Source organism: Zootoca vivipara, chromosome 2, assembly GCF_965207765.1.
Source record: "Zootoca vivipara chromosome 2, rZooViv2.hap1.1, whole genome shotgun sequence".
Taxonomy (NCBI): Eukaryota; Metazoa; Chordata; class Lepidosauria; order Squamata; family Lacertidae; genus Zootoca; species Zootoca vivipara.
In genome coordinates, this window is record NC_142584.1 from 45,553,971 (window position 1) to 45,566,348 (window position 12,378).

Sequence of the window (12,378 nt, forward strand, 5' to 3'; positions counted from 1 at the left end):
TCAATACAGCTGAGTGTCACAACCCAGAAGCAGAAGGACCACTCACACCATTGTGTGATTTTCAAAATGGATTTTTGCGTATCTCATAACCTTTTTCATTGTGCACTGGGGGCAGTGAACAATGGTAAGAAACAGTATATGGTGGTTGCTTCTTTTTGTTTTGGTGTTTTGTTTTTGCTGGATATCGATGCCCAATGTTTTGCTCCATGAGCATTTTCTAGTACATTTTGGCTCATTATTCAGGAGTAGTTTTAAACATTCTATCTAAGTGTTAGATTAGCATAATCTAAAGTCATCTTTTTAGCTTTCAAAAAGGATCTGAAATACGTTACAAGTTCCAGAAGGAAATGCTAAGAGTAGAGGTAAAAGCTTATGAGGCATGCATAGGCTTATGCTAAGAAAAAAGTTGCAGGAATGTTAGCTAACAACTGCTCTGGATATTAGATACCTAAAGGAACAAACATTACGTTTCTAGCTTAATTGAATAAACCCTAGCCAAATAATTCAAGGTTAAAATGATTACTGCAATGCTCTATCATCAGAATCATTCAACAACATCTTTCTTCATCTCTGGCATCCCCACAAAAACAATAACACACACTCATTGGTGATCATGTAGACACGAATGACATGCCAAAGGCTAACCACCATTATCTATTTGGATCCAAGCTAATCTATCTTTTAAAAATGGGTTGAATCAGAAGGGAAAACAATTTACCATCTTATACATATCTGAAATAAATTCTCTTGTCACCCCAAATCTGAGAACTGGTTTGACACATCATGCGAAATGTCTCCAGACAGTCTGGAAAAGGCCTTCTATGCTCTGGGACAGCCAAATTAAATGTGCAGAAAGCCTACTGGCACCCAGAAGTCTTAGACACAGTGTGCAAAAGATTGAGAGACCTTGGGGACAGTGATATATCATTTCAGTGAAACAGCTGTAACATATTCTGAGCTATAAATATAATGAAAGAAGAAGCTGATGCTCATTTCCAATCCAATACTAATTCACTAAAGACCCCGCTGAATTAAATGAAAATTATGTTAGTTTTGTTAGCACATTCAGGGCTACAAGATAATTCACATAACACAAAGTCTCTTTAGCCCCTACCATAGCTGCCAAGTTTTCCCTTTTCTCGCGAGGAAGCCTATTCAGCATAAGGGAAAATCCCTTAAAAAAAGGGATAACTTGGCAGCTATGGGGCCCCTACTCTTGATCAACATTTGAAAAAAAGCAAGCTAATCCTACATATTTTTTAACTTGAAGATAAAGAAACTCATTATAACAGGGCTTGTTCAAGAAGCAGCATAGATTAGCAAATAATTTTTAATGGTCAGTGCTATTACAGAAAAAACCCTGTCCTGGAAATTTCAATATTACTATCAATTACTGCTAATCAAACCATGAAAATGAGAACAAAGCCGATTTTAGAGAACTGTTCAGTGTTGGATCATTAGACATATTTAGCTGTTGTAGTGAACAAGCTTCAAACTTGCCTATCAGATTAATAAACACAGTTCTGCACCATCATTCACAATTTTGTGATGGGCGGGTGTCTGGTTACAACCTACAGTGATCAGGACATCATGTATCATAAATTAAAACAAGACATACAATAGTAAATAACAGGACAAGGATCTTTTTAAATGTAACTAAATAATAGAATAATTTTGGCTTGAATCCAAAGATCCTACTGTGCAACTCACATGGCAAAGTTTTCCCCTTCCAATTTGCAACTCTGGTTGCAGAAAAGCTGCTCTAGAAGGCTGATCCTCTGGCAACAAGTTTCAAGGAATATAGATTAACTGTTGTTACTACCAACACTGCTTTTGACACTAAGTAAAAGAAATATACAAAGAGTATACAGTACTGGGTTTTTTTTAGATGCCTAAATATCTAACCTTCATAGGGTATTCATCTCTAAATGGAATCTACGAGTTGCATAAACAATGGCACCTTCAGGTCTGTCTGATCAATTTCCAATTTAAGAAAGATTAGGTTCTTCTCACAAGGTGACAATTGCACTGGGAAAAGGAAAGCATCACCAACCAATACTTGATCTATTTATTTTTAAGACTCTCCAAATCTCCTATCCAAGGTTACCCTCTACTTACAGCGAGGTGAGTGATTTCAAGCCCTGAAAAGCATCTGATGCAATATCCGATATTTGATTCTTGCTGATATCACTGTAAGGATACACAAGGGAAGAAGACAACACAATTTACCAATGCGCCCTAAGCTTTTAAAAATGATTTATCTTTAGATAACAGCAGCACACAGTCCTGCTCCACTTAAAGTTCTTAATCCTGTGGAAAGAGAGGTGTGAATTCACCAAACACATAGTGACTATGATACAATGAACTTCATTTTAAGGGTGGCATCACTTCTATCTTAATCATAGCTCATACAACTATACTGGCCTTCATATACGGTTCTATATTTTCTATATGAGCAATACATGGCTGAACTAAAATAATCTAGCAGTGGTTAAGAGGATAACAAGAACTCTCCATCTAGTAAATTCTCTGTTTGCATATTTATGAACACAACACATATTTTTTCTAAGAGGGTCATAAAACACAAGGAAACCTGCCTAAATTATTACACTGAAATGCCATTTATATTTCTATAAACCTATTATATAAATGCAAACACTGAATACACCTGCAATCCTACACACACTTACCTGGGAGTATGTCTGATTGAGCTCAGTGGGGCCTACCTCTGGGTGCACATGCATAGGATTGCATAGCATGAAAATGCATATGAATATGCATAGGATTGCATATCAGAAAAAGGGAAGGAACTCTCTAAGTTTCCAAGCTCCCTTATCTCATATTTGAACTCACAAAATAAACATGAATAAAAGAAACAAATAGTATGGTAAAGCAGTATGTGTTGCACTGTGAAAAACCAATTCTCTCTAGAAGAACATGAACTGGAATGATTTGCAGTATTCAAGAACAGCCTATGTGTAGGTGATACTTATTGCCCATGTGGCTGCCTCACTGGATTGTAGCTTATCAACTCCAAGCATTGAAAATATTTTATTTACTGTATTAAACTACTTAAAATACTTACATTCTTTTTAATTTCTTATATTGCGAGAAAGCTCCAGGAGGAATGTTTTTGATAGAGTTCTGCTCCAAGCGTCTACAAAGAAAATTAAACACATTAAGGCCAAAAAGGCAAAGCCAAAGGATAAATCTTTAGTATTTATTTTTAAATATACCTGACACTTAAAACCATGAAAACAAAACAAATATTTAAATGCTATTAAAACTTCTCAAGATTCTAGGCAAAAGCAAAACACACATAATAATAATAATAATAATAATAATAATAATAATAATAATAATAATATGTTCTAAAGATGGGTTGTGGGAGGAGTAGACTATCCCATAAGCTCTCTATAAATAGTAATATGAGTCCATTGTCAATATTACTTTTCCTGTTCTTATTACCAACAGAAGTCTAGCCAGATGTTAAAAACAAATCCAGGAAATCCAGAATGGCTCTGAGCTTTTAGCACAAACAAGAATTGTCTTTAATATAGTTTACAACCATTTACAAACTACTTCAAATAGTTTAGGTACAGTGAGCTGTGTGAAGAGATGCCCTTGAAGGTACCTTCCAGTCTTACAATTTGATGATTTGTTTTGTTCTGCCAAGAAACAGCTATTTTGCCCTTTGGGAGCTTTATTTTTAAGGCTTCAACAACTGTTCAGGTCAAAGGACAAGAGCAATTTCCTTCACTCTCTCTAATAAAACAACAAAGCCTGAAGAGAGTGCAGAACAGCCTGATGGATTCAAAGATATTTCTCTGAACATTAAGAGCAAGTCTGTGTATGCTCTGGTTTAGACCAGACACTCAACAAAATGGCTGAAAACAGCAAGGAAAAAAGAAAGATGCACTTAAGGTGACAAATGATCTTCTAGGGTCAAAACCCCACCTGGAATTCTGCCCTAATCAATCTCAAGGTTCAGCATTTTTTGTCATCTCCTTAGCTGGCACCTGAACACTTTACACACATGGTAAGACCGCAATGCAGGTATGTATATATAAAAAGAGTACCTAACACAGCTTTTCCAAAACCAGAACACATTACTGGGAGCAACAAAACCATATAGAGTAATACTCATCACTGATTAAGTAAGACATTTATATCAATGTAGGTTCCAGCTATGTCCTTTTACTGGTGAAAAGGGGGGAAATGTTACTAAGTTTGCTAATGTGAGCTGCTTACTATCGTTTTCCCAGTCTGAACAACACCTTAGCTAACAGCTATGTTACTGTGGCCTAATCATTTGTCAGGACTGCCTGTAACACAGACAAATCATTAAACCGGACAGAAAAAAAGAATGAGGCATCAGTACTGATAATTTTTAGCTGTCAAGTAAGTGGAGTCTACAAATGCGAGAGCCTTGCTCTATTCACAAGCAGTGCTGTGCTCTGTTTTTGAAGTGTCAGAGCTCATCCCTTCCATAGTAGGAAACTGTGAATAACCTGTAGCCCAGATTGGTAAAAGAAGTAAGCAAGCCTGTCATGTTCTCTGGTTGCGCCTTTCTGGGTAGCATGGTTAGCTGTGGCCTCTTTTTGGAAGACAACAGCTTCTAAAAGTACATTTTTTAGAAAGTAGGGTATGAAATTAAATACGTGCTTTCAGTAGATTATGTACTGTAATTGATGCAACAAGGAAGGCAAAGCAGGATCAAAGGGATAGTCTGCTCCAAGTAGTTAGCAGAAGACACAAATGTACATGTATGGATAAATGGACATACTATAGTGCCTGATGTGATGATATCAGTGTATTTGGTCTTGCTGAAGCATTTCCAGAGCAAAAACCTAATTGCTCATTGTGCAATGCCAGGATGTACTAGGGCTCAATATCTCTTCAGCCTGAAGTTGAAAAGAGTGGGTATAGAGTAGCATCCACTCTCTTGCATGCAGCAGGGGCCAGGAGTGATTCAGACATGTACTGTCAACACTTGAGGACTGCGGCATATGTTAATGACTTCCATCATTGAATAGGCTATCATATATCAACCATTGTGGAAAGAACAAAAGTTTTCAGTTGGAAAGCACTGTGTTTGAATTTGTGATCTCAAATGATAACAAATCACCTGAGGTCAATTAAAGCAGAATGCCTTTAAGTCATTACATGATAAGGCATCAAGTAATGTGCATGAGTGTGAACTGGCACACAGAGAGAAAGCAGGAACCATCACTATAATGTTTGCTCTACCCCTGCTAGCTCACCTTCTGACACCCAACATTCCTATTTTAGCATGCATTAACCATATTTGACAACCATTGGTGCATCGCTTCTGGCGGCAGCAGAGAGAAAGGTGGTAATTTACTGATGTCCATATAACCCCCCTCACCCCAAAGAACAAGTAGAAAATTTAAAAATAAATGACTACTGAGACAAATGTAGAGGATGTGGGGGGTTGATTGAAGGCAACATGAGTGAAATATATAATGTGCAGGAGACAACAGCTGTCATAAAGCAAAACATTCAGGCTTGCCGCAGAATCCCATTGCCCCAGAGAACCAGCAGTTTGCCCAAGGCAAGTGATTTATGTGGGCCACAATGTCAGGTATATCGCTGGAATCATACCAAGTGTTACTTTCTTCCAGTTCTGCATTGATGTATTTATCAAGTACAGATTGGAATATTAATCCCACTTAATCATCCATTTAACACAATGGACTTCTGAATAGGATTGCACTGTAAATTCTGGAATATCCATTGGTAAATGGTTACTGCCATAAACCGATGGTAAAAAAATAAAATAAATCAAAAGCAAGCTGCATATGAGTTTTCTATCTTTGGCTGGAATAGAGCAGAGAGAGCCAAAGTGGCACTTACATTTCCACAATACTCTCCGGAAGGTTGGCTGGGATTTCCGTTAAGCCCTTTCCTCGACAGTCCACAATATTGTTGCTACAAGTGCAAGCAGATGGGCAACTGATGGAATTGGCATTGCAGGATGGAGGTTCAGCATGTGAACCTGGGAAAGAAAAGGAATCGATACAGTATCAGTATTTTAAAATGTGGTGAGGTGATAATCTGCCATTTATATCAGTGTAATACAAAGCCTACTTGCCACATTGTTTATGAAGATGATGATGATGATGACGATGACAATGGTGAGATACTTAAAGATGCACCTCTTTGCCCTGGCCTTTAATACCTGAGATGTGTGTTTTCAGGACCTACCCTATCTTCATTCAATTGACTTTATTGTGTCTTTCCTAAAGGATCCTGAGAATTACACTTTGTTAAGAGTGCTGGGAACTATAGTCTGTGGGAGTAAACTAAACTTCCTAGCAATCTGCTTTACATGTATGGTGTGCAGCCAAAAAAGTCGTAAACTTTCTTTACCACAGTGTAGTTCTGAAAATGTAGGATATTGTTTCCCCCTTTTAAAACCAATCCTTTATGCTACTCAACAAACAAAAATGCAAGGAAACTGTGCCAAGTCTTCCAAACTAGGGAGTGGAGGGAACCTTAGCAGGGGAATCCACACATTACCCTTTTACATTAAAAATAAGAAAGTACCCAACTGAGATACATCTGCTATGATTCACTAAACACTTCAGACAATGTTCTGTTCCACAGGATCAATGTTATCCAGAGCTAAGAAACTAAAAGTGGCTTAAAACTACTATTCTATCACTCAATAAAAACTTATATTTTATGTTTAAATGTCTGTTCTCCCAGATGCTACCTATGTTTAAATATCACATATAACCAGCAACCAAAACAGATAAGTTGGGAGACTTGAAGAAAGATTACATGTTCCAAACTTTCATAATTATAATACCTAGGGACAAAATGCAGACTTCTTCCTTCAGTCAGTCAGAATGTACACACAAGCTTACTGTGTGTTAAATTAAACTCCAGCATTACATATACACTTGCTTATTCATTCCATCTGTATGCTAGTCAGATATAGTGCTCAGAAGGCATTCCCCTGAGAAAAGGCATCCCATTATTTGTTAATTACTCTTTTACATTAATATGATATGAGACTACAATTGAAAAAAGACAATTTAAGTTTAAGTACAGAATTGTTAACACAGACCAGCAGTTCAGAAAAGACTCTGAACAAATCATAGTAATTTAAAATGTATTACACAGATTACTTGGGGCATGGCTGAACTGGAACTAGCAAGGAGTGACATTTAAATAGGAGCAACATTAGAATCATTTATTGAGTGCTTAATATGAGCATCAGTAGAAAACAACAGAAAAAAGCAAAATGATAAATTTATACTACCTGAGCAGACATATTCTTTTTTCTGAACATCAGCAACATTAAATCCTCTCAGATGAACAGGTGCCATGCAGAACGTGAACTGCCCAACTGATCGCCTCTGACGCAGCCAATCAGAAAGCCAAGCCAGGTGGCAGTCGCAGTATAAATAATTGGAATGAAGCCGTCTAGAATGCATAGAAAAAGATTCACATCAGATCTGCAGTCTTTAGAAATGGAGGCATAATAAAACAATCTAGTCCCTATTTTATTATATGCATAGTCCTATCACAAGCACTGATTTTGAAGCTCAACTGCAGTACTTTGTGTGGTCAATGCACTGAGATTTCACAGATTTTCAGTGACATAATGATGCTGCTATTTGGTAACTTAAGGGTGCGATCCTATACACACTTAATTAGATAAAGTCCTATTGCAGTGTTTCTCAACCAGTGTGCCTCCAGATGTTTTGGGACTACAATTCCCATCATTCCTGACCACTGGTCTTGCTAGCTAGGGATGATGGGAGTTGTAGTCCCAAAACATCTGGAGGCACACTGGTTGAGAAACACTGCCCTATTGAATGAAATGGTACTTCTGAGTAAATAAGCCATAAAGCAAATACCCAAGGTTAATGAAACAATCAACAATGTATTTTAGATAGTAATGTTGTAACAAAGCAATTTTTTTGCACTAGATTGTGAAATTTGCAGTGGACAGAATAATTCAATATGTTGGGGAAAGTCATCTCAACCTCAATTTCCTACATGCAAAGAGATGCTACCAATATACCTACATCTTAAGTTTAGCAAGAGCGGTGATGAGCGATACCTTGAAATTTAGGTAGTTTCTCATTAGCTTCTGAAGCAACCTTGTGTTGTATTGTCTAGAAAAAAGTTCTATATTTGAAAAATGAGGTAGCCAGAATGTGGAAACAATACTTCATCCTTTATTCTATGAGTCATGACAGGAAGACATTAAAGCAAAGCTCCCATGACAATACTGTCATTTCAGTAGGACAGGGTTGGACAGAACACTCATTTTTGACAGACAAACATTACATATTGCACTGACAAAGACAAAGTGCTGCAAAACACAGTCTAGTCCATCTCTGAAATAAATTAAGAATGTAAGAGAGGGAGCCTTATGTTAAGACAGTTGCAATTGGGTTTGTGGTGGCGCCTAAGCCGACAGTCTCCAGATTTGTATGTCTGCTAGTGGCCTACAAGGCTTTTTTCTCCTTTTTCGGCTGGGAAGTTTCCAGAATTCACTTACTTACTGTGTCCAGTAAAGCTTAAGTTGCCTGACCTGCAGGGCAGACTATTAAAAGCACACATATCTGTTCATCAAAGACTGGATAATTATTTGTTTTTAGTGGCACAAGGAGAGAGACTAGTTTCATTCAGGCAATGTCTTTGTATGGTGAAGTAACTTTTTAGAAATATTTAATGGCTGTTAACCAGTTAGAAATATTTAATGGCTGTTAACCCAGGTGGCGCTGTGGGTTAAACCACTGAGCCTAGGGCTTGCTGATCAGAAGGTCGGCGGTTGGAATCCCTGTGACGGGGTGAGCTCCCGTTGCTCCGTCCCAGCTCCTGCCAACCTAGCAGTTCGAAAGCAAGTCAAAATGCAAGTAGATAAATAGGAACCGCTACAGCGGGAAGGTAAACAGCGTTTCCATGTGCTGCTCTGGTTTGCCAGAAGCGGCTTTGTCATGCTGGCCACATGACCTGGAAGCTATACGCTGGCTCCCTCGGCCAATAATGCGAGATGAGTGCGCAACCGTAGAGTCGGTCACAACTGGACCTAATGGTCAGGGGTCCCTTTACCTTTACCAGTTAAATATTTTACTAGTGTAATTATGTGGTTTTTAACTAATGATAATATTTCAATAAATTTGCATATTTCCAAAACTACAACAGAGATACCTTCTAGAATACTATGGAAGAATATTATATTCTTTTAAATATAAAATAACTTACAATTTAATCAACATACTCAAGTTTTGTTAATCAAGTTTTGTCAGTCTCTGTACAAAGCAGTGGTGTAGTGGTAAATTCCAAAGTGTAAGTACTCTTTGTAACAACTCCTATTGTCATGCCTTTTCTAGAATTTTCACTAATGCAGGCATTATACCGTAGTTTGAATACTAAGTCAGCTTTTTTTCACCCCTCACCCCTGCTTTGCTGAACATTCAGTCTGACGAAGAGTTCTTTCTGATGAGCTCAAAGGCTTGCTTACTACCTTGTGACGTTTTGCAATATGTTGGTCACAATATTTCATTTGAAATGTATAAAAAATATGTAACACTTAGCCATGCATGCTAATATAACCTAATTTACTTTTCTTAGCTTTGGTGGGTTTATCTCTGAGAAATGCTTCTTTATTTAACATACAGAATATGGTCTAATAGTGCCCCAGGAGTTGACATTAGCATTCCTCTCATGAAATAAGTGGCTTCATGAAATAAGTTTGCCTCACATACTTGGTACACTCTGACCATTAAAACATTGCTGATGAAGAATTGTCGAAACAGGGCCTTGTCCTGGGATTTTTTTCACTGGAATTTATTTTTATTTGCCTCACTATCATACTGGAATTGATTCTTATTTGAATTCATCTTATCATTACATAAATAAAACCTTTTGAAGACTTGAAATTCATCTTCCTCTTGGCCCGAGTTCTTGCAATTTACTGTTTATTTCTGGACTTCAGTTCACCCCTGCCTATCTTTGCTTTACCACATCACCGGTACAAACAAACAATTGTATTCTCACTTACCTGGGAGTGAGCCCCATCAAATGTGATGGGGCTTACTTCTGGGCAGATATGTAGTGTTACACTGCAAGTCTGCTGACTTGATAAGAGATCATCTGCTATTGTCATTCAGACATATGAAATTACTGATGTAATACTATACTGTATCCCCTAAACCAGGCATGGCCAAACTCAACTGTCCAGATGTTTTGGGACTACAATTCCCATCATCTCTGACCACTGGTCCTGTTAGCTAGGGATGATGGGAGTTGTAGGCCAACAAAATCTGGAGGGCCAAGTTTGGGCATGCCTTCCCTAAACAATTATATCCTCTAAGAAATTGCTTCAGAGAGTCAATGTTTTGGGATGTACACAGAACTGAAATGATTCATCATAAAGGAATAACCATCTTCCTCCTCTTCGATCGACCAGACTTAAAGGTGTATAAAAGTGCTCCTCTCCCCTCATCCCCCTTCCAGTGACCAAAGCGACTCAATTTTTGAACTGCAAATACATTATTATTTGTGCTAAAATTGTGCAACATACAGCGTGCATTCTGGAGAGCAGTCCATGAAAAAAAAATCTATCAAGCCATAACCATGTGCCCTTGATAATTTAAGAGGCCTCTATTACAAGTGGAGTGTTTGTGAATTGTTGCAAAGTTGAATTGTTGCAAAGTTGAGTGTCTGTGAATTGTTGCAAATTCAATGGTTACAGCAAGAAAGTAAACATTAAGAAAATGAAGACAAATGAATGCAGGGCAATATTTTGTATAAATATAGCTGTCTCATCGAAAGGGAAACAGATCAATACAAATTAATTCTTGTCAGATCTGAACAAGGATTGTTCATAAAGTGAAGCAGGAAACAGAAACAGAAAAAGAAACAGGAGAAATCAACAACCTATAACATAGAATTAATAGATTAATAACCACAAAAATATAATTAATTGCTACATGTGTATTGCACAATTTCTCTTCTTTAGAAGTCGAACTCAAATTAAATATATTTCTTACACCCTGATCTTAAAAATTGAAATGTCCAAAGGCAGAATAAACTTGTAAATCTGATCTGTAATGTATGTAACAGATGGGGCAAAAAAGAAAGTATGCAATGGCTATGGCTATGCATTTGTGTGGCAGAGAGGAGCAGGTGCTCTCTGTTACTACATAGGCCTTGCTCCCCACAGTATTTGCTAACACATATGCTATGTGTAATTATATGTCTGCGATATGGATACCCCTAAATGAAGTTTATAGAAGGCTCTGAGCAACTACAAGGCAGTGAATGCTTCAGCCATAATGAGAGGCCTGGATAGAAACTAGTGGGTCACTCCTATAATCAATCCAATTTGGACTAATCATACCCATATGCTTCCCTTCATTTTTCATCAACTGTGCTGTATCAAACATGGGCAAGGAAAGCTCATAATTGAAATTTTAGAAGTCTCAGAGTGGCAGAAATCTCTTCCTAGCCATCCTAGCAAAGTAATTCCACCGCTTCAGAAAGAGCATTTCTTTATTACTGTCTCTGTGTTACCAAACAGAATAAAAAAGGAAAGTCTTCTTAAAGTGAATGCCTCTATCAGATAATACACGGCTTAATAACATAGGAAATGTTGGAGATTCATGTGGTACACTTTTACAAGTCCTATTAAATGGGCAATCGTTTCTGTATAAGCACATTGGTTGCAAGAGGGCCATTAATATCCACTTGGGTTAACACATTTTTAATAAGGAATGCTAAAAGAGGTAGTATTAAGAAGCATGTTGAAGAACATTTCTAACAATTTTAGAAATATGAAATCATCTTTCAATAACACTCTAATACAATGAACCTGGAAATACTATCTGTCCCCACCATGCATGCTTAAATTTATTCACCTGATGGCATTGATGTCTGCAACAAAACAGATGACAAATCAAATGAAAGATCTAACCTTTCCATTATAGTCCAGCCCTTCTATTTTTCATAAGGAGCAGGGCTGCCTAGATGGCTATTGCAAATTATTTGGCAGTATACATGAACTGAAACATGCAACTTAAAATTGATGGAAGTACATTTATAGCACTCAAAAGGGGAATGAATACAAATTCTAGTTTTAAAAAGTGCCCTTTTAGTTACAACCTGAATTAAATTTCCAGAATATCATTTTGGGTTAACATTATAAAATGTTAAATCTCAAAATTCAATATAAAAGCTTTCCTTTAAATTCCATTTATGACTTTCTCCCCCCCCCCTTTCCCTTTAATTACAGCAAAAGGGAATTAGTCAATATAAGTCTCCAGGGAGCTACATACAAAGCCATCTCTGAAATTAAACTAAAAGGAAAATGGCAGCAGACACTGTGGTCTG

At 37.3% G+C, this 12,378-nt stretch overlaps 1 protein-coding gene across 2 annotated transcripts in view; it reads right to left on the reverse strand.

The window, feature by feature from the left end:
• The window catches only part of SLIT3 (slit guidance ligand 3), a 409,547-nt gene that overhangs the window by 124,621 nt on the left and 272,548 nt on the right, over positions 1-12,378 (reverse strand). For both annotated transcript variants that reach the window (XM_035105175.3, XM_035105174.3), the window contains exons 8-11: positions 7,292-7,455; positions 5,878-6,019; positions 3,086-3,157; positions 2,119-2,190 (exon numbers count right to left, since the gene is read on the reverse strand). In XM_035105175.3, the coding sequence (XP_034961066.1) occupies positions 2,119-2,190; positions 3,086-3,157; positions 5,878-6,019; positions 7,292-7,455 (450 nt within the window). The remainder of the gene's footprint in view (positions 1-2,118; positions 2,191-3,085; positions 3,158-5,877; positions 6,020-7,291; positions 7,456-12,378) is intronic.